The following is a 24767-nucleotide window of genomic DNA, read 5'->3' as shown; positions in this document are numbered from 1 at the left end:
AAGAACGTGCTTGACAATGCAGGAGATGTAAGAGACTTGGGTTTGACCCCTGGGTTGGGAAGAACCCCTGGAAAAGGAAATGGCAACCCACTCCACTATTCTTGCCTGGAGAATCTCATGGACAGAGGAGTCTGGCAGGCTACAGGCCATGGAGTCACATAGTCGGATATGACTAAAGTGACTTACACACACGCATGGCTTCTAGAACTGGCACCAGGATCCCTGTTGCTGCTGCCTGGGGAACCCAAAAGAAAAAAATGAACTGCAAAACCAGTTTGCCATAGTACTCTTTGCAGGAGAGGAAAAAACAAGTCCCAGGTGGAAATGAACCCTGAATGTTCATTGGAAGGACTGATGCTGAAGCTCCAATACTTTGGCCACCTGATGCGAAGAGCCAACACTGGAAAAGACCCAGATGCTGGGAAAGAACAAGGGCAGGAGGAGAAGTGGATGAAAGAGGATGAGATGGTTAGATGGCATCACAGACTCCGATGGACATGAATCTGAGCAAGGTCCCGGAGATAGTGACGGACACGGGAGCCTGGTGTGCTGCAGTCAAGGGGGTCACAAAGAGTTAGACACGACTATTGACTGAACAACAATAACAAAGGCTTATAAACAAACTTTTTAAGCTATTAAAAATTTTTGTTAATTATGAAAGTACACAGGTGTTCTTTTTGAAGATTCTTTTCTGTTTAATTTGCTGATGATAACAGGGAGAGAGCACTAGTTCTCTTTGGCGGTGTGGAGCTGTCTAAGGTGGAGAAGGGGATTATCTTCCCCACAGTGATGTCTCACGCCTATAATTAACGTATCACAATATTCCTTTAACAGGCTGCTATTACTAACAAAAAAGAGCTTTGCAGACATTATCACATTTAATCTGAGAGCAGACCTGGCTTATGTTAAGGTCAAGGGAAGTGACTTGACCAGGGTCATACAGGTGAACAGGTCCTCCTTGGGTGCATGTACTGTTCCTGAACCAATTTTCCCCTTATTCTTAATGAAGAGAAGTAGCCCTCTTCCTCTTCAGCTGTGTCTCTGACAGGTAGACAGAGCCATGAAAGGAACTAGAATTAAAACCAAACCCATAAAAAGGAACGGATTTGAGTCAGTTGGAATGAGGTGGGTGAACCTAGATCCTATTATACACAGTGAGTGAGTGAGTGAAGTCGCTCAGTCGTGTCCCACTCTTTTCGACCCCTTGGACTGTATCCCACCGGGCTCCTCCGCCCATGGGATTCTCCAGGCAAGAATAGTGGAGTGGGTTGCCATTTCCTTCTCCAGGGGATCTTCCCAACCCAGGGATCAAACCCAGGTCTCCTGCATTGCAGGCAGATGCTTTAACCTCTGAACCACCAGGGAAGCCCAGAGTGAAGTAAGTCAAAAAGAAAAAAACAAATATCAGATATTATACATACAGAATCTAGAATCTAGAAAGATAGTACTGATGAACTTATTTGCAGGGCAAGAATAGAGACACAGGGGTAGAGCGTGGTCTTGTGGACACAGAGGGGGAAGGAGAAGGGGTACAAATTTCAAGAGTAGTGTTGATATACATATACTATCGTGTGTAAAATAGATAGCTAGTGGGAAATTGCTGTATAACACAGGGGGCTCAGCCCGGTGCTCTGTGAGGACCTAGAGGTGGGATGGAGGGGTGAGTGGGAATGGGTCCAAGAGGGAAGGGTCACATGTATACATGGAGCTGATTCACATTATTGTACAGCAATTATACTCCAATTAAAAACATACTGTTAAAAAAAACCCCAAACCCTGTTATGTTCTTGACACAAAATGGTCACTGTCAAGTCATTTCAGTATATATTTCAGATGTCCGTCACTCTGTTTTCCTTTCCTGATAAAGGTTGGACTGTTATGTGGTGGGCTTTCAGGATGATATGGAACCAAGTGGATTTTTGCAAAGCTTAGTCAGCCTGAAGGACCCTGCTTCAATGCTTTTTCCTGCTCCCCTGCTGTTTTCCTGCCCTGGTCCTTCATCTCTGAGGATGGCTTCTCTTCCTGCCCCTGTCCTGGGTGCCTCTCAGCTGGGTGGTCCATTTTCTCCTCTCTCCCTGGGGACTCTCCCTGAGTGGTTTCATTTACCTGTGATTATTTTTTTTAATTTATGTATATATTTGGCTGTTCCAGGTCTTTAGCTATGACACATGCAGGATCTTCAGTCTTCCTTGTGGCATGCAGGATCTTTAGTTGTGGCATGTGGGATCTAGTTCCCTGACCAGGGATCAAACCCAGGGCCCCCTGCATTGGGAGCATGGTGTCTTAGCCACTGGACCACCAGGGAAGTCCCCCACCCCTGATTTTTATTCAGCTGTTGCAGTGAGTTTCCCAGTCTAGTCTCCTAACCTTGCAGTCACTCCAAGTAGGGTCCCAGCTGCCTTCTAACATCTCTTCTAGATGGTTCATAAACAAGGTCCACTGTTCAGGACTCATATTTCCTCTCAATTGCCCAAGCCAGAAAACGTGGTTCTTTTTCCTCTCTTATCCTTTTCCACACTTGATCTTACTAACAAACAAACAAAAACAGCTTTACTGAGCTATAACTCATACATCATACAATTTACTTATATAAAATATACAATTCATTGTTTGTACAATCATCAAAACCATCTCACTCTAGAACATTTTTTCCTCCTCCAAGAAGCCCAGAACTTATTATTATCAGTCACTCCCCATTCTCCCCACTTTATGTTTACTATAGATGAGTACAAAAGCCCTCAACACTTAAAATTGAGAACATTATTTGTTCAGTCCTGTAAGAAAATAATATCTTCTTAGTATATGGAATGATGTTGATGAGTCATGTCTTCAAAACAGACATGGCATGAAGTCTTCTGTATTTTGTTTTTATCTAGCGTAACAGGAAAACCTCCAGGCACAGACATGCTACAGCACCAGGAACAACACCGACTGCTTCTTGGGCAGTGTTTTGCACTCTCTTGAATTAGCTGTCCCAGGAATCATTCATCATTATGGCTTGGCGGCTCGACACCTGGCTTTTTAGAAATCATCCCTTGGATGTTTTCTAATTCTTGGCTTTTGGGGTTCACAGCACGTGAATCATAAAATTCTGCTTTGAGGTTTAAAACTCCCATCTTTCACCATAGATTCCAGAGGAGTGAGTTCTTTAGTGTAACTGTTCAATATGCTGCGTATAGAATACATCACAAATGTATGTTGAAATCCTAAAAATAAGATGCCTTCCACAGATGAAATATCATGCATAGAAGGTGCCTGCTGGTGCAGTGGCTGCTTTGTAAGTGCAGGTCACACACATGTATGAGGCTCAAAAGACAGGCGTTGGTGATTTCTCTGAAGCCTTGGGTAGAGAACACAATCTCTAAATGATGATATCCCATAATTGTGAGAACAACTATCCAAGTGCATTTAACATTTTTTCTACATATATATTTCTTGGAATGTATTTGGAAGAGAAAATAGCTTTGACATAAATTGGCCACGGAGCACAGTTGGAGACGGTGGCCCCTAAGAGAAAAACCGATTTCCTTAGGTGGGTCATTCAGTGTTCCCCTGGCTTCAGCCCACCCTCAAGGCCTCGTCTCTTCCCTGCCCTTCCTGTATCCCTGAGTGGTGCTTGCCAGTCTCTGAGCACACCTGTCAACATCTGCAGTCATTTCCCCCTCACATGCTAAACCCCAATGATTTCCTGGATTCTGGGCTGGGTTAGAGGCGGGGTTTGGAGGAGGGAGAGGGGTTTCTATGCAGGAGTAGCAGGGTGCCATTTGAACACAAGATGGGATTGCAGTGTTTCTGGTTTTTTTGTTTTAAGTATTTATTTGTTTGACTTTGCTGGGTCTTAGCTGTGGCATATGGGGTCTAGTTCCCCAACCATAGATTGAACTGGGCCCCCTGCATTGGGAGGGCAGAGTCTTTTGTGTGTGTGCGTGTATGAGTGTGTGATTCTAAGGTCTTTATTTATTGTACAATGTGTTGTGATAGTTGACATTTTAAATAAAAAATATCTTGAGAATTGGGTCTTTAAAAAAAAAAAAACTGGAGGATAATTACAACGTACTCTTAGTTTCTGCTGTATAACACCGTGAATCAGCCCTGTGTATAAATGTATCCCCTTCCCCTTAGGCCTCCCTCCCACCCCTGCCCCATCCTACCCCTTGAGATCATCATGAGCGTTGAGCTGAGCTCCCTGTGCTGTGCAGCAGCCGCCCACTAGCTGCCTGTCTACACATGGCGGTGTGTGCACATCAGCGCTACTCTCTCGGTTCGTCTCACCCTATCCTTTCCCCACTGTGTCCAAAGGACCATCCTCTAAGTCTGCGTCTCTATTCCTGGGGAGGGTGGAGTCTTAACCGCTGGAATACCAGGGAAGTCCTGGTATTGAGGTGTTGCTGATGAGTTTTGTTTTATTTTCTCCCTTGATCCTGTCCTTGGTCTCATCCTCCCATCATATGTTTACCTATCCAGCATCCTTGGATGCTGGATAGGTAAACCCAGCCCCATGCAGATTTTCGCCTTCCATCACAGATTTGCTCTTCTGAGATTCTGCCTCTCCCTCTCCCCATGACTGGGATCCTCTCCCAGTGCTCTGGGCCCAGCACCCCTTTCGGACGGTGCAGAGCCTTTCCCAGAGCACATGGTAATAGACCTGTGGGCCCTCCGGGGCAGCCCTCAGCCTGTGAACCAGCCCCTGAGCTCTGTCAGACCCACATCACAGGAGACCCGCAGGAGGACGTGGGCTGAGAGCTCCTGAGAAACTGTCAGACCCTCTCCCATAGATCTAGCATCGTCAAGGAAGCCTGTCAGCGTTCATCAGGATGCTTGCTTCATTCTGTTCCCTGATGTAAATGTGACCGGAAAGGGGGATCCCCAGTCAGTGGAGTAGGAAGTTTGTGACAAATGTGACTTATGTGATAGCTCTCATTTATCAGGTTTGTTAATCTGGGCAGTTTGGGGGCAGGTGGAAATCCCTTTAACAGAATGGGTCTGCTGTGACCCACTTAAAGGGGCTGAGACTGGGCAAGGACACGGATTCTGGCTAAGGTCGGCCAGGTGCAAGTTTTATCCAGGGAGGTGCCGCTCTGTTGTTCTAAGAGGGTTTAGGGAACGATTTCCAGGTCCCCACTGATGGTTAGTACTGCCTGCATTGTATACTTAATTCCCTGGACTTCTGTTTCTAGATTCTGTTCTGTTCCATTAGTCTGTCTGTTATTTGCTCATACCTCTTATTTCATTTGCTGGAACCGTATAATAATATATTTCAATATCTGGCTAAATTATGGCTAAACCTCCTCGTTGCTCTTCATCTTCAGAATTTTCTTGGCTATCCTCTCATATTAAGTCTTCCACATGAATAACTCTGTCTAGTTCTAAAAATAATTCTGTTGATACTGGCATTTTTAAGATGTATATATAATTTAGGGATAGTTGACATCTTCATATTGACCTTCCCTTGTAAGAACATGATGTCTTACTTATTAAGGTTTTCTTTTGTTTGCCTGAGAAGTTATCTTTATTTTTTCAGAACAGATCTGGCTTCTTAAATATATTCCTAGAAATTGGATCTTTTTTACTGCTACTGTAAATGGAATCTTTTATTTATTTTTATTTTTTGGCCATACCATTCAGCATGTGGGATCCTAGTTCCCTGACCAGGGATGGAACCTGCACTCCCTGCATTGGATGGTGAATTCTTGGACCACCAGGGAAGTCCTAAATGGGATCTTTTAAAATCTATTATAATGTCTATCTGGAAAGGCTACTGATTTTATTTTTCTTTGGTAATTTTTTACTTAGTCACCTTACTGGATTTTATTATTCATAGTTACTTTTTCAGTTGATTTTTTTGGGTGTTCCAGATGTGTGATCCGTTATCTGCAAATAATGATAACTTTATTATGGGGATTTTGTATGAAAGTAGAATTACAAGATACTCGTCAGTTTGGTAGGTTCTTTTTATGAAAGAATGTGCTAGAACCTTTTGTCCATTATTTCCTTTTTCCACCAGATCTTTTTCCTAGGCTTGGGGCCTCAACCCTGCCAGCAAGGGCCTGTTGGCCTAGATGTAGATTGAGGGCAGAGAGCTTGGTGAGCCAGCTTCTGTTCCCACATGCCAGGTGCTCAGTGCAGGGCCTGTATCTTCAGAGCACGAGTTAGATGTCTCACAATGCTGTGGTGGGGACTTCCCTGGTTATCTAGTGGTTAAGAATCTGCCTGCCAAGGCAGGGGAAACAAATTCAGATCCCTGGTCCCGTAAGATCCCACATGCTGCTGAACAACTGAAGCCCGTGCACCACAACTACCGAGCCTCAACAAGAAAAGTCACCACAGTGAGAAGCCTGCACGCTGTCACAAAGAGTAGCCCCTGCCCGCCCCAACTAGAGAAAGCCAGCATAGCAATGAAGACCCAGCACAACCAAAAGTAAATAAATATTTTTTTAATTAAAAAAATTTTTTTTTAATATGCTATAGTAGGACTCAAAGTACTAGTGGAAGGCCAGTCAAAGGGGAGGATGCTTTAGCCCCGGTGAAGGGCACATGCATGGTCCTGTGAAAATGCAGGTGCTTTGGTTTGGAGGTGTTAGCAGAAAAGCACAGAGCCTGTCTGGTGCTCAGTACCCATGGATCATTCCAATGCATCTGGAGCTGGTCCTGTGTGGCACAGAGCCAGGGAGGGTCCTCAAAGCTGGGTGGACAGTGCCAGACCCATTGAGGTTTGGGCCGAACACTTCTCTTGGAGCTGTGTGAATGATGTGCACAAGGATCTAAGACCCAAGGAAGATAAACTAATGAGGGCATCCTAGGAGACTTTGGAACATGTTTAAAGGACTGTAAGATAATGACTAAATGGTTTGTTTTCATTCACATCAGACAGAAGTCAGAATAATAAGAATCATGAGGTTTTACAGGTTCATATCAGGAAAAGCCTAGTTGCAAGTGAGAGATTATAATAAAATATCACTTTACTTTTTTTTCCTGCAAAAAGTAGTCATGCCAGGTCTTTGCAGAATCATTTCGCATGGAGCCAGAAATCGTTCATTGCAGGAGTGGCCTTTCTGCTGAGCGGTTTTCATATTCCAAACATACATATGTTTCGCAGTGTCTAATTATTCTTGGGGACAATTACTGTCAGGTTCCCAAATGTGTTCAATGAGCAGCAATTGGTGTTTATTCAGCTCTAAAAAGACTGTGCAAGGGAACAGTAGGTTATATTGTCTGCCTAAAGGAACGGTTTGCCATCCGGAAACATCTGCTTTCTATTTAAAGCACTGAAGAAGGAATGGGAGTATATTTCAAATATACTCCCTAAGCATCAAACACCAAAGAAAGGAGAATAAAATTGGGTATGAAGGTAGTTTCTGTTCTCTGATATACACTCTTCAGCGTTTCCCTGCTGGGAAGGAAAGGTGGCCTCCTGGCATGGACAGTTGTGTTTCCTTTGGGTTTTTCTATTTATACTGATTTGCACACTTACAGGAACTGACTTCTGTGTCCTAGTTCCAGCTCTTACTTTCTCCGGTAGGGCACGGTGCTCTTTCAGAGTTGGAGTCTGCTTTTCTGGATTTTGTGGTAAGGTTTGTGCTCTGATTTTGCCTGTGAAGATGTAAAGGTTTGCTGTCCATGTTGCCCGAAATCATCCTGCAACTCTCAATTTCTTTTTTTTTCTTTTAAGTATTTTTTTTGACTTTACTGGGTCTTAGTTGTGGCCTGTGGGATCTAGTTCAGTGACCAGGGATAAAACCCAGGTCGCCTGCAGTAGGAACACAGAGTCTTAGCCACTCAACCTCCAGGGAAGTCCCTACCTTCTTTCTATATAGAAAATGCTACCCATTCACAGCTCTGTCCAGAAGGTTGAATGAGAACATATACAACATATACCAGCTAAATATTAACTGACTTTCCTTTCCATCCTGTCTTTTTCTTCTTTTTCTTTAAATACCATTAGATTTTTTTTTCTTGTACTTTTAAAAAATATAACTATAATTTATTTATTTATTTGTCTGTGCCGGGTCTTAGTTGAGGCATGCGGGATCTAGCTCCCTGACCAGGGATGGAACCTGGGACCCCTGCATTGGCAGCACAGAGTCTTAGCCACTGGACCACCAGGGAAGTCCCTAAATACCACTATTTTTATAATTTTAGAAAAATGAAACAGAACTCCCCCAGAAGCCAAGGACTTGGTTATTCATGTAGAAATCCCAGTACTGTGGGTAGTTTCCTGGGCTCAAAGCTGTGCCACACTGACCCTGTCTAGCCCAGGTCCCCAGGCCCGAGATCGCAGGTCTTTGAAGAGCTGTGGCAACTCCTGTGGGGCCCTCTCTCAGAATAGGGTCAGTGGGTCTCCCTGCAGCTCCCTTCCTGGGTCACCGTGCTCCGTCTGAGCCGGAACAGCCGCTTCCTTGGCAGAGGCCTGACCATGGAGACCAGGGCTGCAGCCACCGAGGGTGTGGCCAGCTGAGCCCACCCACTGTGCTCTCCCAACATCCCTGCATCTCTGGTTGTGTGTTGTTGTTGTTCAGTCACTCTCAGAAGGTCACAGCTGGACCACCAGAGGCTGCCCTCTGTCCTGACCAGAGCACCTCTGCCTCTCCATCCCCCTCCCCCATCCTTTGCACCCAAAGATCCTGTCCTTGGCCCCTCTGTTGTCCTCTTCAAGCTGTGGGAGGGTGTTTTGGAGTTGCTTTTGTCATTCTGGAGGAGAGGTGCTGGCTGCAGTGGCAACTTCTTCCACTGTTTCTAGATCATCTGATAATGTCTAATGCGAGCTTCCTAAGGATAAAAATCACCTGGAGCTCTTGTTAAAAAATAGAGCTGGGACTTCCCTGGTTATCCAGCAGTTAAGAATCCTCCTTCCAATGCAGGGAATGTGTGTTCAATCCCTGGTCCAGAAAGATGCCACATGTCATGGGGCAACTAAGCCCATGCTCTGCCATAACCACTGATCCCTGACTCTAGAGCCTGTGCTCCACAACAAGAGAAACCGCCACAGTGAGAAGCCCATGCATGGAAACTGGAGAGTAGCCCCCGCTCGCTGCAACTCGAGAAAGCCCAAGTGCAGCAACAAAGACCCACAACCAAAAATTAATTAATTTAAAAGATAGAACTATGAAGGCCCCTTCCCTGCACAGCCAGGTTCCCATGGGGCTAAGTTGGGGCCCAGGAACTTGTATTTTTACTGAGTGCCGCAGCTAATTCCTATCAGAGATTTAGGAAACACTAGTCTAAGGGTGCTAAACCCAGACCCAATCCATCTTCCCCAGTGTGGAGGACACAAGGGAAAGCCTGACCCCCTCCCCTGGGAGGGCTCCTGCCTGACCGTGGGTCCCTGCCCAGCTTGTTAGTGCTCTGTGCAAAGGAAGCAGAGATTTTAGCTTAATTCTCTTTTTTAAATTGAGGTATAATTGACATGTAACATTGTTAGTTTCAGTAGACAACAACGATTTGGTATTTGTATACTTTGCATAATTCGATCCTTTTAAAAAGATTTTCTGTACTCCTGCCCTTTCAGTCGCTCCCTCCTCTTAAACATACAGAACTCCAGGTGAGCAAGTGTTTTCCTTTCTGGTGTTGTATGGTTAGCACAACGTGGCACCGAGTGTACAGATGCAAGGCTTTCCCGTGTGGATTGATTAGGCGGGCTGGTATTCACGGGCACACACATGCTCCCCAACGGCTGGTCCCCCTCTCAACAACAGATGCAGAACACTACAGTGAGAATATTCCTTTGTTTCCACAGCTGTCATCCTGTGGCCAGAAGCCTGTCAGTTTGGGACTGAGTGGGTGGGTGAACCTGGTCACTGTGGCAGGAAGACAAGCGTCCTTATGATCCACACCCCGGACGCTCTTAAACTGCTCCTGGGACCTACAGGGGAACGTTTCAGGGGGCTAGGAGTGCTGAGCTCTGTCCCTTCTGGAAAGCTGAACTCTAGAAACAGCTGCATTGAAGTAGCAGGAAGAGCGTGCCCTTGGCTTTTATTCATTCAGAGAAATAGTCATGAGGAAGCTTCTGCATTATCTACAGTCACAGTTGATGGCTAATGCTGGTATTCGTGGTGTTACTCAGTATCTCTTGCATGGGGTGCAAATGCCTAGTAAATTGCTTTTCTAGGATACAGTTTCTCTCTTAAGAAAGGGTTTCCTTTCCAATAATGAGCCTTGTTTAGTCAGGATGGGTTCAGAGATGACTTTACCTAAAACCACTCCTTTCAGAGACCAGAGCACCTAAAATTCACTTTTTCCTTTTGATTTTATCTTCTGTTTCCACTTGGGTGTCCCATTCTTTTATGTTGTCTCTTTGAATTGTGAGGATTAAAAAAATTAATTTTTCTAATTTTAATTTAATTTTTTGTCTCTCATAAGTGCTTACTAAATCGATAGCATTTTATGAATGAGAGGATTATTTTTACATCCTGGTGTGGTGGCTTCCCCCCACCCCCATTTTGTCTGATTCGGAAAGGATTTTCCAGCCAGTTAACCTGAATTACCTTTCTTCAAAAATAATTATATTTTAAGAAATTATATTTTGTAATGAGTCTGTGATTTATTTTGTGCTACTTTGTGAAGCAGACACATTAAAATATGAAATGCAGTGAAATCCATTATAATTTTTATTCATCTGCCTTATTAATGCTATTGTCAAGATCTAATTAATTCCTCACTTGATAGAAACATAGACACCGTGCTAATTTGGTTAATAATCACATTAAGAGTTTACAGGCGTCTGAGTGAAAAAGCAACAGTGCAGAGACAAGAATAGCAAAAGAGATTTAATGAATACTGCATAAAACCCAAAGATTTGTAAGTTGGAAACATAAAACTTTAAGGCCCAGTCAATTATGAATGAATGCATCATTCATAAAATGCTGCAAATATCAGTAGTATTTAGTAGAAATACAATTGTTGCTTAGTTGGTAAGTCATGTCCCCATAACTGTAGGGGACAAAATTACATGGACTGTAGCCCACCAGGCTCCTCTGTCCATGGGATTTCCCAGGCAAGAATACTGGAGTGGGCTGCCATTTGCCCCTCCAGGGCATCTTCCCAACCCAGGGATTGAACCTGCATCTCCTGCTTGGCAGATGGATTCTTTACCACTGAGCCACCTGGGAAGCCCATAGAAATATAGTATGAAGTCACAAATGGTTTGCAAAATCTTAAAACTGTTGCAGAATCCCTACCTGCCAATACATTTGTTGCAAAGCCCTAAAAACTGCCAAGAGGATATCAGAAAAAGAACAGGACCCTTGACCAGGATGTAAAAACACGGCACCAGGAGTTGCCTTTTAAGAAAATTGCTCATTAAGCCAATTGCCCCTCAGCCTCAGGGTGTTGGGTTTCAGTAACCACTCCTCAGGTGTCTGTTTTTTTCCTCCTCTCTTCCCTTTTCTTGTTTTCATTGTTCTCATGCATATGTATCTTTCCCCATAAATGATTAAAATCTTAGGTGGCTTAGAAATCATAAATTATACATGAAGCCATGTTCCATCAACTCACGGGCTGTCTCTCCTCTTGCAGAGAACAGCCCATCTTCACTACCCGAGCGCATGTCTTCCAGATCGACCCCAACACCAAGAAGAACTGGGTGCCTGCAAGCAAGCAGGCTGTCACCGTCTCCTACTTCTACGATGTCACAAGAAACAGCTATCGGATCATCAGTGTGGATGGAGCCAAGGTACCGTTTCACCGGCTCATTTGAACCTTCCCAGTCACTTATTTTTCATCAAAAGCAATATGATACATTTTTAAGGTTCACTTACTGTATGTCCTACAAACATATCCAACTCTGTGCGACCCCATGGACTGTAGCCGCCGGGCTCCTCTGCCCATGAAATTCTCCAGGCAAGAATACTGGAGTGGGTAGCCACTCCCTTCTCCAGTAATATGTCTTGCAAACAGATTGTACCTTCTTTTTTTCCCCCTGTACTGTACAGCAGGTTCTGTATTTTATACATAGTAATATATGTCTGTCAATCCCAATCTCCCAATTCATGCCACCCCGCTTTTTCCCTCTTGGTGTCCATACATCTCTCTACCTGTGTCTCTATTTCTGCCCTGCAAATAAGTTCATCTGTACCATTTTTCTAGATTCCACATATATGCATTAATATACGATATTTGTTTTTCTCTTTCTGACTTACTTTATTCTGTATGACATTTAAACGAATAGATTTACTTGTTAGCACGTTGTCTTCATAAGTAGCATTTTAATTCCATTTTGATAATTCTACCAAGGACCTATAATGTCCTTAATCTCTCCCATTATGGTTAGATACCGAAGTGGCTTTCAGTTTTTTCACTATTATAGATAATGAGCATCTTCATGAAACAGATAACCCTTGTTTGTTCATTGTGCTTATTGCTTTTTTAAATAAATAAAGAATTTGGCTGCTCCGGGTCTTAGTTTCTGCATGTGAACTCTTCATTGCAGCCATGGGATCTAGTTCCCTGACCAGGGATCAAACCTGGGCCCCCTATATTGGGAGCATGGAGTCTTAGCCACTGGACCACCACGGAAGTCCCATGCCTATTGCTTTCTTTTGGATAATTCCTTAGAACAGATTTCTGGAAGTAATATTATAGGTCAAGATATTAACACTTTATGGCTCTTGATGAATATTGCCAAGTGGCTTTCCAAAGAGTTCTGTCCTCCAGGCTGTATGAGAATGCCAGTTTATTGCATCCTCGCCAGCCTTAGGTATAAGTTCTTGTTTGGTTTTGGTGTTATTAGCTATGGGAGTTGAATTTTATTAAGTGGTTTTAGAGTATTTCTTGAAATATTTTTTTCCTGGTGTTTTATTATTCTGCTGTCTTCCTCAATATTTTAAAAGATATTTATTTCTTTATTTCACTGCACCAGGTCTTAGCTGCGGCATTTAGGTTCTAGTTCCCTAACCAGTGATTGAGCCCAAGTCTCTTATGTTGGGAGCTCAGAGTCTTAGCCACTGGACCCCCAGGGAAATCCCTTCCTCAGTATTTTGCCATATTATTATGGGAGCAGAGTAAAGGAGGGTTATCAATAGACATATCACCAAGTTTACAAAAGAAAAGAGCTAGACTCGATGCTTCATAGTTTCTTCTGTGTCTTTAATCTGTGTTCATCCTGATGGACATTTTCACATGGATTATCTGCTGTCACCAGAAATTCAGTGTATCTGAAGCTGAATACCCTTATTTGTCCTCTAAACCACCTCTCCATTTTCCCAGTCATTTGTTGCCAGAAAATATTTTTAAAAAGAAAGCAAATGGAAAAGCGCAGGGTCAGTTCCCTTTTAGTTGATCAAATGAAAGCTGGTCTCACGTTTATGCCTCGTTCTAGATTTCAAGGCCATAACTCTTGTCCTGGTACAGTCTTGCTCAGACTGTTGCAGTAGCCTTCTGACTGGCCTCCTCCTGCCTGCAGTGTGTCTGGTCAGTGCTCCTAGGCAGTTGGAAGCAGGGGAGTTTTGGGTACATGCTGGTTGCAGAATGGGGCCTGGCTGTGGGCTCCTCCCTCCATGACCCCCACGACCATGGAGCAGGAAGCCTCCATTGAGGGTCCCCCAGGAACAGTCTGAGAGCTTGTGGTGCCCTGGATCTTTTGATGAGGCTCCCGTCTTCAGGCAAATTCTCCCTTCAGCTTAAGTTCTCTAAAGGCCTCCTTTGTACTCTCAGCACCGCTGAGGTTGCAGATAGAGGAGCTTGGCCTCGCAGTCCTCTCTCTTCCTTCAGGTTGCCACAGCCCTTACTCCTATTTTACGGTTCAAGTCAAAGACAGGCAGTGACTGGCTGAGTTCACCCTGCTGTTGAGGCTTGACAGACTGCTGCCTGTGCCCAGGTCCTCAGATACCAGCTCCCAGCTCTCTGAGTTAGGGCACACTTCCCGCTGCAAGCTGGGTGATCAGGTGTGGCAGGGATCCGGTGAGCACTAAGGGAGTGTGCAAGTGCCTGGCGCATAGTAGGTAGGCACCTTGTGTCTGAGGATTGAGTATCTGGAAGGTGCTTTTATTTTTTTTCCTTCCTCTGGGAAACATGGTGATAATGCCGTTGTGTTACCGCTTTCCTTCTCTGTGCTTTTGGACTGGAATCTCCTAGACTCTTGCCAGGATGTTCTGCTCAGGGTGGTGAGTCAAGCTGTCTTGCTTTCTTTTATCTGTAGATCCTGTCAGTTCATCCTCCATCCCTTGAGATGGGTTTGCACTTTTGTCAGCTGAGTTATCCAAGGATAGAGTGGGCTTAAATACAGATCAAATGACTTTCCTAGAGAAAGTGTTTTAGTCCTATTAGCTGGGCTCTGAGTAATGTGTCAGCGTGTCAGCCACTGCAGCGCACAGCTCTGCAGCTCCTGAAGCTGTGACAGTGGTGGGGTCAGAGCCAGAGGAGCCAACTCTGAGCAATCGGATGGATGGAGGGCCCCCACTACAGAACAGAGTTAGTTCAGGCTCGGTGTGGGGCCTCCATCAAGTTAGGAGTCACTTAAAAAGTGGGAAAGGGGGCACTTCCCTCATGGTCCTGTGGCTAAGATGCTGCACTCAGCACTCCTGAGTTCGATCCCTGGTCATGGAACTAACGAAGATCCCTTCTTTATGTGCCCCATTGAAGATCGAAGATCATGAGTGCCACAGCTAAGACCTAGGGCTGCCAAAAAGAAAGTGAGAATGGGGAACTCAGGCTGTGGGGTGCCCCTGGAATCCAGCACTGGAGCCCAAGGATCTCCAGCCACCCCTCCTATGATGCCCAACCACCCGGAGTTCCAGGGGCCCACCTAGAGCTTCTGCCTAAGCAGCAGGGCACATGCACTGTGACTGGGCCTTGTTCTGCAAAAAGGGAGTGTCCTGTGATGGAGCAGAAGGCCCAGGTAGCAGGAGGGGCTGGCCTTAGTTGTTCAGTGACTGTGAATGGCACTTGGGGCTGAGGGTAGGGGATGAGTGTCCTGTCCTGAGAGCTGGAGCACAGGATACCAGACAGGGATCCCCAGGCCGCCTCGGCCCTGCCGGACCTTTCCTGGAGCTGCTCGGCCAGTTCTAGGTCAGCTCCTGCACCTCCAGCTGCTCCACACATCAGGTGAGACATGGAGAAGGACCCCAGCATGGCGATGGCCACCACCCAGTCTTATGTACCTTCCTCCTCCCAACCCGTGGCTGAATTCCTTAGCTCCACAGCCCCAGCCTCCACCCTGCCCCAGTGATCCAGATGGATCTCCTTCCTTTCTTCCCAGGGACTGGAGCGGGGCACAGTATGCTGACCTGAGCCAGGGTCGTGCCACTCTTGTCCACTGCCCATCTGCATCCCACCCCTGCTTCCAGCTCCCCAGCTCTGTGTCCCACCACGTTGGGACAACTCCGCTTTGTTTTAGGCCTTTGCTTCCAAGTGTTATCTGAACTGCGATGACAGATGGTCAGGTGCTTTGAGCCTTGGGGGCTGTGTCTTGGCCCACGGGCTGCAGCTCTGACCTTGGGCCTCCTGTCCTGCCTCTCTCTCCTGGCCTGGCCATATCAGGTCTTGTGCTTGATGCTGCTGGGCCAGCTGTCCCTCTGCTGCTGCAGGCTGGAGGGGAAGCCTGCTCTGCCCCTCCCAGATGGAGTGCATTTGCTTCAGGGACAGGCTGCCGGTGTGAACAGGACTCGAAAGTTGTGGTGAGCAAAGGCCGCAGCCGTGGAGCCCACCATGGGCACCCTGCAGAGCAGGGCTCCCCGTGAAGTGAGGAGGTGCAGCAGCAGCTGTCACAGCTGTTGTTCGCAGTGGGCACAGTGGCCCCTCTGCCCTCTCCCAGCACTCGCCGTGCTGTCCTTGGGGAAGGCTGCCAGGAGGCCCCCTCCTTCCCCTGAGAGCTGTGGGTGCTGCTTATCATAGGAGAAACCTATGCTCAGACCTGTGTCTCCTCCTTCCTGAAACACTGAGGTGCTTGCTTCTTCCAGGGAGAGTATTTCACACCTCAGTCACAGTTGCCCCTCAAGGCATATGTTGGTGGGAATACATAGCTCCAGCGCTGCCTGGGGGCTCTGTGGATCCATTTCTGGGAGGGAGGGCTTCCAGGAGACTGTGCTCTTGGAGGAGCAGGCCTGGCTTACCTGTGGGGTCCCAGCACCAAGCTAGAGTGGGCGACGCCATAGATGTGGTGGCGGATGGGGTCAGGCCTGCAGGAGGTGTGCCATGTCCACAGGCCAAGAGGAGGGTCACCACCAAGACGGAGCCAGGACGGAAACCTCAGCACATCACCCCAGGTCAGCCCTGCGCATAGACAGAGGAGAGCCACGTGAGGCTACCTCCCACCTCTCAGCTTCCCGGAGCCCTAATACAAGCCGTCATATCACCCACAGCCACAACCAACAGCTGTGTGAGTGATGGCGAGCTTCTGCCCAGAACCGCCAACTCCATTATAGAGGAACTCCGTTCCCAGAGCATTTGTTAATTGAGCCATCGAAGCGCTTGATTTCATTGTGCTGTTGGCACTCTTTGCAGACAGCGTTAATCATTGCCATCCTTATGAGAAATTGCCTGCACCCGTGGACAGGATCTGCCTGGAGCAGGTGTTTCTCCCAGGGGCTCTGGATGGCTCTCCTGCCCTTGGTTCTCAGTTATTTATAGGATCACAGAAGCCTGTATCAGAAGAGACCATAGAGGTCATCCAGTCTAGAAATATTTAGCAGCACCTGCTATGTTCTGCATGATCACCAATGTTCAGAAGATACAAGCCCTGAAACTCTGACTTGTTTGGTGTTTTCTTCTAGGAATGGAAATTGCTTTCAAGAACACAGTCAGGGTCCCCTTCTCCACCCATTATTATGATTGTTGTTGTTGTTCAGTCACTAAGTCATGTCCAACTCTTTGCAACCTCATGGACCACGGTATGCCAGGCTCCCCTGTCTTTTACTATCTCCCAGAGTTTGCTCAAGCTCATGTCCATTGAGTCAATGGTGCCATCCAACCATCTCATCCTCTGTCAGCCCCTTTTCCTCTTGCCCTCAATCTTTCCCAGCATCGGGGTCTTTTCCAATGAGTTCACTCTTCGCATCAGGTGACCAAAGTATTGGAGCCTCCACTTCAGCATCAGTCCTTCCAGTGAATATTCAGAGTTGATTTTCTATAGCACTGACTTGTTTGATCTCCTTGCAGTCCAAAGGACTCTCAAGAGTCCTCTCCAGCACCACAATTCAAAAGCATCAATTCTTGGGTGCTCAGCCTTCTTTATGGTCCAACTGTCACATTATAGTTTCCTCTTTTGAATCAATATAGACCACTTTCTATTAAGGGAGCAAACATAGGAAAGGTTCTCAGCACATAGTAGGATTTCAGTGAATGTTGGTTTCTTTTCTTTCCTGACTTTTTTAAAATAAAAAATAATAAAAGCATCTATTGATAGGAATTCCCTGGTGGTCCAGCGGTTAAGACTCTACATTTCTAATGTAGGGGGCACGGGTTTGATCCTTGGTCAGGGAACTAAGATCCCACATGCCATGCACCGTGGCCAACATATTTTTTAAAAATGTTTTTTAAAATAGTCTATTCATACCTTTTCTGGAAGCAGGCACCAGGTCTTTTAATTGCTATAAGTCACTCCCAGCCTCTTGTGGAAAATTTCTAAGTCCTTCCAGCTTCTCTCTCCTTGGATTGAGGAAAACTTGCCTTGAAAAGGAATCCATGGGACCTGCCTCACATTTTGCGACAAGCAGCCTCCTCTGAAGTCTGGAGCCAGACGGGAGACTGGAGGCACTTAGCTTTTTTGCTTCTTCCAAGTACCTCTTAATGGCATGTGTTCTGTGCATTTTCTGAAAAGTTGATTTCAGGGCTCTGCAGGAATTGAGTCTTTACCAAGGAGTCTCTTTTTTTCCTCCATGAAAGTTTCAGAGAGAATTCACAGAAAAAGAAAGGAGTAGGCATAGGGGTCAGGAGTCCACATTAAACGTTGTGCTTTAATCTTTTTTCTTTTTTGGACACAGCGCAAGGCATGTGGAATCTTGTTTCCCTGACCAGGGATTGAACCCTGATTGCCTGCAGTGAAAGTGCAGGGCCTTAGCCACTGGACTACCAGGGAAGTCCCAAGGCCAGGACTCTGGACTCCTTCCTGTTTGTGCCTTTGGCCAGCAGAATCCCAGGCACACAGTGAATGTTCAGTGAGCGCTTGTGGAATGAGTGATCACCTCCGCATTCATCCTCTACTCTTCTTCACTCGCTCTGGTCCCCAGGGGGCTGCCCTGTTGATGACATTGGAGGGCTTGCGGGGCCACTGGCTTCTGGTTGGCTCTGGTGGGTGGTGGGAAATCAGAATGGCAGAGTTGAGGGCATTTGTCCTGTGGGCTTCCTCTCCTGGGGGCTCACCATGTGCTGGTGTGGCCCTCAGCAGAAGGTCACCTCTCTTGTTAACACAGCCTGTGCTCCATGACTCACATCCCACAGCCTCTTCACTCCCTCATCCTTTATTTTATTAATTAATTTATTTTTAATTTGGGGAATGCACTGTGAGGCATGTGGGATATTGGTTCCCTGACCAGGGATGGAACCCATGCCCCCTACAGTGGAAGCATGGAGTCTTCACCACCGGACCACCAGGAAATTCCCACACCTCCTCATCCTTTAAAGCCAAAGGGCAGCAGCAACAGCTAGCCCCGGATCCCTGCACTGTCCTTACAGTCTCCATGCACCCAGCTCACACCTGCCTAATTAATCTGTCAATCAACTCTCCACCAATTATCCCAATTGGAGTGTACCTTTACTTTCCTGTGGGAAAGCAGCAAGCCCCCACTGCTCATGAAGATTTTAAGTGATTTGAGGTGGGCCCCGGGGCTCCAGGCATTTAGAATGGTGAGCAGCTGTGTTCTTCAGAGGATTTGTGACACGGCTAGGCATTCAGGACAATCGGATGCACAACAGCTTTGGGATAATAAATAGCAGTTCTGGAAACTATTCTCTCCTTGGGAGAGACTCTCTCCCACTGATAACTTGTGAAATCTTATTTTAGGCCAACTGCCTGTTTTTAAGTCTCTAAAATTGCCCCTTATCATGGTGGTGTGTGTATGACTCAGTGTGGGATGAGCCAGAAGAGGAAGAACTCAGGACCACATGAAACAGTGGGGGAGGTAGGCTTTACATACGAGCTTTGCCAACAGAGGGTGTTTTTAAGGACTCCCTTGGGTGTCTAATTCAGTGTTTCAGCATCAACTCTTTGGGCTATTTCTCTGCAGGTGATCATCAACAGCACAATCACGCCCAATATGACTTTCACCAAAACGTCACAGAAGTTTGGGCAGTGGGCGGACAGCAGAGCCAACACGGTGTTTGGTTTGGGGTTTTCCTCGGAGCAACAGCTGACAAAGGTAATCAGGTGGTCCTCCCCACAGCACCATGAGTGCCACTGTCCGATGCGTAGTTGCCTGTCAAGGGATCCAGCACTGCCACTGGTGAGCAGGTTCCTCTGTGGCCTTCAGCCTCTCCCCTTGTGGAACTGCAGGGCTGCCAGACCAGATGACCTTTTAGAAATCACCAGGTTCCTTAAAAATGGAGATGTAGTTTGGAGAGGGAAAACGTCTCTAAAAATGCTGCATCCCAGCCTCAGGACTAGCTTTGCCTAGTGTCCACAACCCCCCACCACCCCAGCTCCCTGCACCCAGGGTTTGTCTGACAGCCAGCAATGTCAGTGACTCTATGGTTGGAGCCCTCAGAGAAAGGGAGCAAGGTGATGCTCGGTAAGAGTTTTGAAAAGTTTCGGCTCCCAATTTCCAACATGCATGCAGGTGGCGGGGGTGTTTCCTACAGCACCAAACAGTTCTCAGCCCCCTGTGGGGTGTCCTGCAATGCACCTCAATTTGACACTGTTTACCTGGAAGTAGTGTCTGCTCCCACAGGTTTAGGACTCAGTCCTACGAGATCCCCCCTACTTCAGACTCCCAACTGTCACCTGTGTTTCTAACTGACCGATCCCCTTCCTAAGGTTTAATTAATTTGCTAGAGCTGCTTATAGGGATTCCCTCATAGCTCAGTCCAGAGAAGGCAATGGCACCCCACTCCAGTACTCTTGCCTGGAAAATCCCATGGACGGAGGAGCCTGGTGGGCTGCAGTCCATGGGGTCTCGAAGAGTCGGACACGACTGAGCGACTTCACTTTGACTTTTCACTTTCATGCATTGGAGAAGGAAATGGCAACCCACTCCAGTGTTCTTGCCTGGAGAATCCCAGGGACGGGGGAGCCTGGTGGGCTGCCGTCTATGGGGTCGCACAGAGTCGGACACGACTGAAGTGATTTAGCAGCAGCAGCAGCATAGCTCAGTCAGTAAATAATCTGCCTGCAATGTGGGAGACTCAGGTTCGACTCCTGGGTGGGTAAAATCCCCTGGAGAAGGAAATGGCAACCCACTCCAGTATTCTTGCCTGGAGAATCCAATGGACAGAGGAGCCTGGTGGGCTACAGTCCATGGGTCGCAATAGTCAGTCACGGATTAGCAACTAAACCAGCACCAGCACCAGAGCTTCTTATAGAACTCAGAGAAGCGTTTTGCTTACTAGGTTCAGTTCACTCAGTTGCTCAGGTTACCAGTTTTTAAAAGGGTATATGTCAGGAACAGCTGGTTGAAAGAGATGTTCAGGGTGAGGTGCGGGGGAAGGACGGAGCTTCCACACCCTCTCTGAAGTATGCCCCTCTTCCCATATCTCTCCGTGTTCACCCACCCAGAAGCTCTCCAAACACCATCCTTTTGGAGTTTTATGGAAGCTTTATTAACTAGTCATGATTGATTACATCATCCACCTTTGGTGGTTGGTTCAGCCTCCAGCCCTCTCCCCTCCCCAGAGGGACTAAAAGTCCCCCACCACCTCCACCTGTACTCATGATTGGTCCCCCTGGCAAACAGCCCCCATCCTTAGGTCCTTTCCAGAAGTCACCTCGTTAACATAAACCCCGTTTTGATGGAAAGGGGGTTGTTCTAAATCACAAGACACCCATTTCTCCCCTATGGCTCTGAACTCAGAACTGAGGACAAGAAACCAAATACGACAAAAGAGGCTCTCACTGCCCAGGAGCCCATGGAGGAAGACCAATATGTGCATTTCTTATATGTCACAATGTCACAAGCTCTTAACCTGAAGTCCCCACAACCCTTCAAATGTCACCCAACGTTCTGTGTGTGTGTTGCTGTTTTTTCTAGGGAAAGGGTTCATAGCTTTGCTTTGGTGGCCCAAGGGGTCTGGGGCACTGACTGTGGTTGGTTAGAAAGGTGTTGAGGAGCCGAGCAGGCTGACCACAAACAGAACAGTGAGGACTGAGGGAACAAACTGACCACTCTAAGAGGCCTCCCCTAGCCGATTGAAGGGCCAGCAGCTTGTTTTAGGAGAACAGGTTTGCCTGTAGGGTGGTGGAGAGCCCTGTGTAGGTGTTGAGAATGTACTGGTTAAAAGCAAGACTGCCTAGGGACTTCCCTGGTGGTCCAGTGGTTAGGACTCCACGCTTCCACCTCAAGGGACACGGGTTCTATCCCTGACCAGGGAACCAAGATTCCACATGCTGCAATATGGCCAAAAAGGAACAAAACAAAACAAAAAGCAAGACTGCTTAGTTTGTGTGACACAAGAATTTACTGGAAGAATATCAGAGTATCCAGAGAACCCAAGAGAGAGTTGAAAATCTGAGAAGGGCTAGAGCCAGGCTGGCTTTGGGCAGCTCAGCTCCCGAACTTGTTTCTCATCCATTTCCTTGACCATCTGACTGGCTGCTGGGCAGGTGTTCAGTGAGCTCCTGCTGTGCCGACACGGAGCTGGGCCCTGAGGATGCAGAGCGGGTGTCCTGTGCCCATGCCCCTCAGAGTCCCAGATGCCTGGGGAACTCACGGAGCTTTTAGTGCAGACTGGGCTGCTTGGGTGCCCTGTGCACACTGAGAGGGACTTTCACAGAGCGGGACTGAGATGAGTCAGGAAGCCACTGTGAAAGGACTTGCTACATGCACCTTTCATTTGTCCAGTGTGTGCGTGTGTATGTGTGTGTGAACACCACATATACACACCTGCACTTTCTAAGGAGGCATCCAAACCCAGCACCTGCACCCAGCCACAAACGAGCCCCCTGATGAAGGGCACACCACAGACCGTGTTGCTCTGCGTCCCAGCTACTGAGGACGCTGCCCCTCGAAGCCCAAACCCCAGATGGCCTAGTAGCACTCTGCGCATTCTCTTATTCCAGCCCCTCATAGACGCTTTCTCTCCTGGGTACTAAAGTCTCCAGATCTCCAGGGCTCAGCATCATGGGGCAGGAAGCAGAAACCCGAAGGGTAGCTCGGGGATGTAAACGTGGGAGGTGCCATCTCCATCTCTGGTCCCTCAGTCTCTGGACCATGGCCCTGAGGAGACGCATCCCATCCCAGGGGCCTGCGTGATGCCTGTGTTCTAACAGGCAGCACGGCAGAGTTCTGGAAGGCCTGCTGCTTGGGCTAATAGGGTTTGTGGGAGGATCGAGAATCCTGTGGTGTGCAGACCTTGCAGAGAAGCTGGTTGGTTGTTTGGAGGTGGTGCTGTGTGGTATGGAAGGCATTAAGTCAGTCTAAGGGTGGCGGGGCCGGGAGACCTGATGGTTCACAGTCCATGTCTGTTTTCTGAGGATAAATCGCTGTGTTCTCTGGAGGAAGGGCCTGGTGCAGTCAGCTTTCCCCAGGGCGCTTCCTGGTCACTTCCTGGTCACTTGGCAGAATCTAGGCCTCAGGGTGGGTCCCTGTTGTTGGCAGTTGACACTCGGCAGGGCCAGAAGTCAGAGAGGCCATGGGAGGAGGAGGTGTTGTCAAAGCCACAGTTCTATCCCTGGTACCAAGGCCAGTGTGTCCATAACCTTCTGAGCAAGTGCCTGGGGAAGAGAATGACTGGGTGTCCATAGAGCATCTTTCCTGTCCCTAGTTCTCAGGATTCTCTTTGCTGAAGGGTGGAGGCTTCAGAAAAGCATGGTCTTAGTCCGTTCAGTCTATTATAACAAAATACTATAGATGGGTGTTTAAACAGCAGCCTCTCACAGTCTTAGAGGCTGGGGTCTGAGATCAAGGTGCCAGCATGGTCAGGGTGAGGTGAAGGCCCTCTTCCGGGTTGCAGACTGTCAGCTTCTCATTGGAAGGAGGTCAGTTCCGCTCTCTGAGGTCTCATTTTTAAGGGCACTCTTCCCATTCATGGAGACTCCATCCTGTGCCCCAGTCACCTCTCAAAGGCCCCGCCTCCTAATCATCACACTGGCATTTAGGATTTCCACCTACAATTTTGAGGGAGAACACGGACTTTCAGTCCATTCATTGCAGGCATTCATGGGGAAGGTGAATATCTCCAGCCTCTGGCTCCACTTGGACCCACTGTTATAGCCATTTCCCAAATCTCTTTGTCACTAACCCTTCAGCTTGGTTTCTTCCCAATCCCTCCCATGCAACTTGGCCCTCAACCATGTCCCCAGGGCTCAGTGTAGTTCCCAACTCCAGGCCACCTCTGCTGTGCACACCAGGCAATGAGATGTTCAGATCATGCCACAGGGAGCATTGCCCTTTCCCTCCATCCTCCAGATAGCAGAAGGAACACGAGCAAAATCCTGACGCTGTGTAAGGGAAGCTGCAAATAGTTCACTGTTGATAGGGCACCCGGGTTTCGGGGGGTGGGCAAGGCTGATTAGAGGCCAGCTCTTGAAAGGGCCTTCTGTGCCATGCCAGAGTCTCTGGACTTTATCTCACGGCCTGTGAAAGACTTTAAGCTAAGAAAGAAAATGATCAGATTTGCGCTTTAGGTAGATTTTTTTTTTCTGACTTCAAGACAGATTAGCTTGTTTTCATCCAGATCAGAGATGAGGAGGGCTTGCATAAGAGCTGGAGAGATTTAAGAAATATTGAGGAGCTAAAGTGGCAGAATTTGGTGAGAGGATGTGGGAGGCAGAGTCTGTGGGGTGGTGATGGATGGACGATGTGATGCCATTTTCTGAAATGAGGCAGAGGAACAGGTGCTGTGAGGATCTGAGAAAATTTCTGTAAAGTGAAAGCAAGTCTGATGGTGATTTGTTGAAAGAATCATTAACCAGAACGTCTGTCGGAAGTGGCTGGTAGGGATTGCATGCCTTTTCCCTCTGAAAAAGTGCCTGGTGGAGAGAAGTGGGGTGGCGGAGCAACGCCTGCCCTGCTGAGTGACTCGTATCCAGGCTGAGAGGGCTGGAAACCTCACGATGCTGGGGAGGGGCAGATAGGGTGGCTTCTGTCAGAGATGGAGTCCTGTCTGGGGCCTCCTCCTTGGCTCACCAGCCCCTGATCCCACCCAGGGCTGGAGTTCTCCACAGAAGCTTTGAGGGTTACCTTCAGCTGCCTAGAATAACTTCTTCAATCTTTGGAGGACTCAGAGTAGCTAGGAAGGACAAAGGGGGAACGTTTCAAAGAAAAGAATTGAAAGATGGGAGAACTCAGAAGAAAAATGAGAAGAAGTGGTTAAAGTTCCATTCTTTGTGCCTCTGAGAACTAAAGAGACCTTGGGCTGAGCCTGCATCCAGGCGTGGCCACTTCTAATTTTTCCCAGATGGAAGAAAACATCCTGTCATTAAAGAGGAGTGCCCTGTCACCCCGAGTCACCCAGGCTCCTCCAGCGGCGTTGGAGTCCCGTTCTGTGACTGTGACCTGCCATTGTCACAAAGACTTATCAAATAAGCCCTGAGATGCCTCCTTTGTTCAGAATGTTGCAAATCAACTTCTCCCCTTTCTCACTGAAGGGAACGATTAACCGCGCACTGATAAATTACCATGAAGTGAGGCTGGCAGTCTCGACAAGTGGCAGTTAGTGAGCACAGAGGAACTTGGGCCCAACGGGTT

The 24767-nt window shown here is 47.5% G+C and overlaps 1 protein-coding gene and 1 non-coding gene across 3 annotated transcripts in view; one reads left to right on the top strand and one right to left on the bottom strand.

The window, feature by feature from the left end:
- The window catches only part of HOMER2 (homer scaffold protein 2), a 99882-nt gene that overhangs the window by 41247 nt on the left and 33868 nt on the right, over positions 1-24767 (top strand). For both annotated transcript variants that reach the window (XM_061394046.1, XM_061394045.1), the window contains exons 2-3: positions 11512-11668; positions 19155-19286. In XM_061394046.1, the coding sequence (XP_061250030.1) occupies positions 11512-11668; positions 19155-19286 (289 nt within the window). The remainder of the gene's footprint in view (positions 1-11511; positions 11669-19154; positions 19287-24767) is intronic.
- Positions 8034-8106, bottom strand: TRNAG-GCC (transfer RNA glycine (anticodon GCC)). Its single transcript has one exon. It is a non-coding gene; the product is annotated as a tRNA-Gly (tRNA).

This window comes from Bos javanicus, chromosome 21 (assembly GCF_032452875.1).
Source record: "Bos javanicus breed banteng chromosome 21, ARS-OSU_banteng_1.0, whole genome shotgun sequence".
Classification (NCBI taxonomy): domain Eukaryota; kingdom Metazoa; phylum Chordata; class Mammalia; order Artiodactyla; family Bovidae; genus Bos; species Bos javanicus.
This window is presented reverse-complemented; position numbering and strand designations above follow the sequence as displayed.